This window comes from Sphaeroforma arctica (assembly GCF_001186125.1).
Source record: "Sphaeroforma arctica JP610 unplaced genomic scaffold supercont1.4470, whole genome shotgun sequence".
Lineage (NCBI taxonomy): Eukaryota > Ichthyosporea > Ichthyophonida > Sphaeroforma > Sphaeroforma arctica.
This window is the reverse complement of record NW_014036088.1, coordinates 1-2,458: the sequence shown is the minus strand read 5'-3', so window position 1 is coordinate 2,458 and position 2,458 is coordinate 1. Positions and strand designations below refer to the sequence as shown.

Here is a 2,458-nt window from a genome sequence, read left to right as displayed (position 1 = left end):
TGTGTGTGTGTGTAGTAATATATATATATATATATATATATATGTGTGTGTGTGTGTGTGTGTGTGTGTGTGTGTGTGTATATATGTATATATATATATGTATTGGTATACGTATATGTATAGTCTGGCGCAGGCGCAAACACGCTATACTCAAAATGCAACCACATGCACATTGTCCCAGATATGTTAATTCACTGTATTAAGCAGCACGCCATCGCCCGAAAACGCTCCCAAAACGACTACACATTCCTCACTCGGACGCCACACCCACATGTCCTAAACTTCAAACACCGGTCCCTTTTACTTTTGCCCAGGTGTACACGCCATACCACATGCACCGGCCAAGGAACCCTCGCCTCCCATCGGCACCACACAGTCGAGTACCAGCGAGAAGGAGATCCTGTACTTCAAGGACACACACAAACACCCGCAGCTGCCGTATGTGGAGGACTATGTGGCCACCACCTCACTGCCCGAGGCCAACGAACTGGTCAGGGCGGCGGTGGAGCGGGAGAGGAAGGTGCACGCACGGTTTGATGTAAGTGTGCTCGTAGGTAGGGTGTGGGTGTGGGTGTGGTTTGATGTAAGTGTGCTCGTAGATAGGGTGTGGGTGTGGTTTGATGTAAGTGTGCTCGTAGGTAGGGTGTGGGTGTGGTTTGATGTAAGTGTGCTCGTAGGTAGGGTGTGGGTGGGTAGGGGGTGTGGTAGAGGGTGTTGTGACGGTAGATTTCACCATATCACAGACACACAGTGGTATATAAGCATGTATGTGGTGTGCAGTGAGCTATGTGGCCAGCCCTAAACTGCAACAAACTGGTTAAGGCTGTGGTGGACTGGATGAGGTTTGTTGTATGTGTGTTGCTTGTGTGAGTGATCAAACGGTGTGCGTGGGTTGTGTGGTGGACTGGATGAGGTTTGTTGTATGTGTGTTGCTTGTGTGAGTGATCATACGGTGTGCGTGGGTTGTGTGGTGGGCTGGATGAGGTTTGTTGTATGTGTGTTTCTTGTGTGAGTGATCATACGGTGTGCGTAGGTTGTGTGGTGGGCTGGATGAGGTTTGTTGTATGTGTGTTGCTTGTGTAAGTGATCATACGGTGTGCGTGTTGTTCTCATTTGTCGTAGTGTATTGATAGTGTTCACCATATCAGAGCCATCCATGCATCGCTGTATCTGTCCTATGCCGAGGGCTATGCGACCGTTCAAGCATTTTCCGAAGTCAAAGTACGGGTTAGGGCGGCTGTCACAGTGGGGATTGATCGACTACACGCGCTTCCGTGCAAGCATATGTTGGTTGTATGTGATGAGTAAAGAGTATCAAACTTAGCTGTTCTCGTTTGTACTGTGCGACGGTTATACGTATGTGGGGCTGGATGTATGGCCATGGGAGTATGCGAACGGATGTACAAGAGGTGTTCTATTGGATCCGCTGTATTAGTCTATTTGTTAATAGTCTACTTATTATATGTATTGTGTGGTGTCTTTAATAGTCTATTTTATATATATATATTGTGTGGTGTCTTTGTTGTATTAGTCTATTTGTGAAAAGTCTATTTTTTTACATATTGTGTGGTGTCTTTGTATAAAGCGATACGGGCTTATACAGCACCACCGAATTCCGAGTGTGTGTGTGTGTGTGTTTGTGTGTGTGTGTGTTTGTGTGTGCGTGTGTCTGTGTTTGCGTGTATCTGTGTCTGTGTCTGTGTATGTGTGCGTGCGCGTGTGTCTGTGTCTGTTTCTGTGTCTGTGTCTGTGTGCGTGCGCGTGTGTCTGTGTCTGTGTCTGTGTCTGTGTGTCCGTGTGTGATCCATAGGCCTGTGAAGGTATGGAGTCGTGCACCCCATATACCTGCGCATAAAAGCTTGACGTGCGTGCATGTGGCAGACAGATTAATGTGACCTGGACGGGAGGGCACTCTCAGTGGGAGTGTGTGTGGAGTGTTTGTTGGGTTCTGGGAATGTGTGTGGCGTGTTTGTTGGGTTCTGGAAATGTGGGTGGCGTGTTTGTTGGGAACCCAAGTGCACCTGAATCAATTATAACCCAAGTGCACCACTATCTCCCCCGCAGGAGGCCATGCAGAGCGAAAGCATACGCACACCCTTCTCACTGCACGACCACACGGCGGCAATCATCCGCACGGTACCCGCACTCGAGCCTCCCCCAACGGACAAATATCGAGGAGGAAGTAAGTTCCAGATGGGCCGTCTGTTTGCGTCACATGCGGGACTGTTTGGTCTGCCCAATGTGCGGCGGTTGAAGTCGAAGAAAGGCGGTAGGCGTATCATTCCCCTGGCAGTGAGCAGGCAGCTGTTGACAGGTGTGTTGATCACAGTTATATGTGAGTATTGGATTCGGCTGTACACAAACACAAAGAGACTAATATATATATATATATATGTGTGTGTGTGTGTGTGTGTGTGTGTGTGTGTGTGTGTGTGTGTGTGTGTGTGNGTGTGTGTGT

General features: G+C 48.4%; 1 protein-coding gene across 1 annotated transcript; it reads left to right on the top strand.

Annotated features, from left to right (window-relative positions):
- Positions 1–314: 314 nt before the first annotated feature.
- On the top strand, positions 315–2,186 carry SARC_14328 (hypothetical protein; the record flags this gene model as incomplete). The annotated part of the gene is made up of 2 exons (XM_014291539.1): positions 315–538; positions 2,065–2,186. Coding segments are annotated over 2 exons (346 nt in total), but the record flags the coding sequence as incomplete, so codon positions are not given.
- Positions 2,187–2,458: the final 272 nt, after the last annotated feature.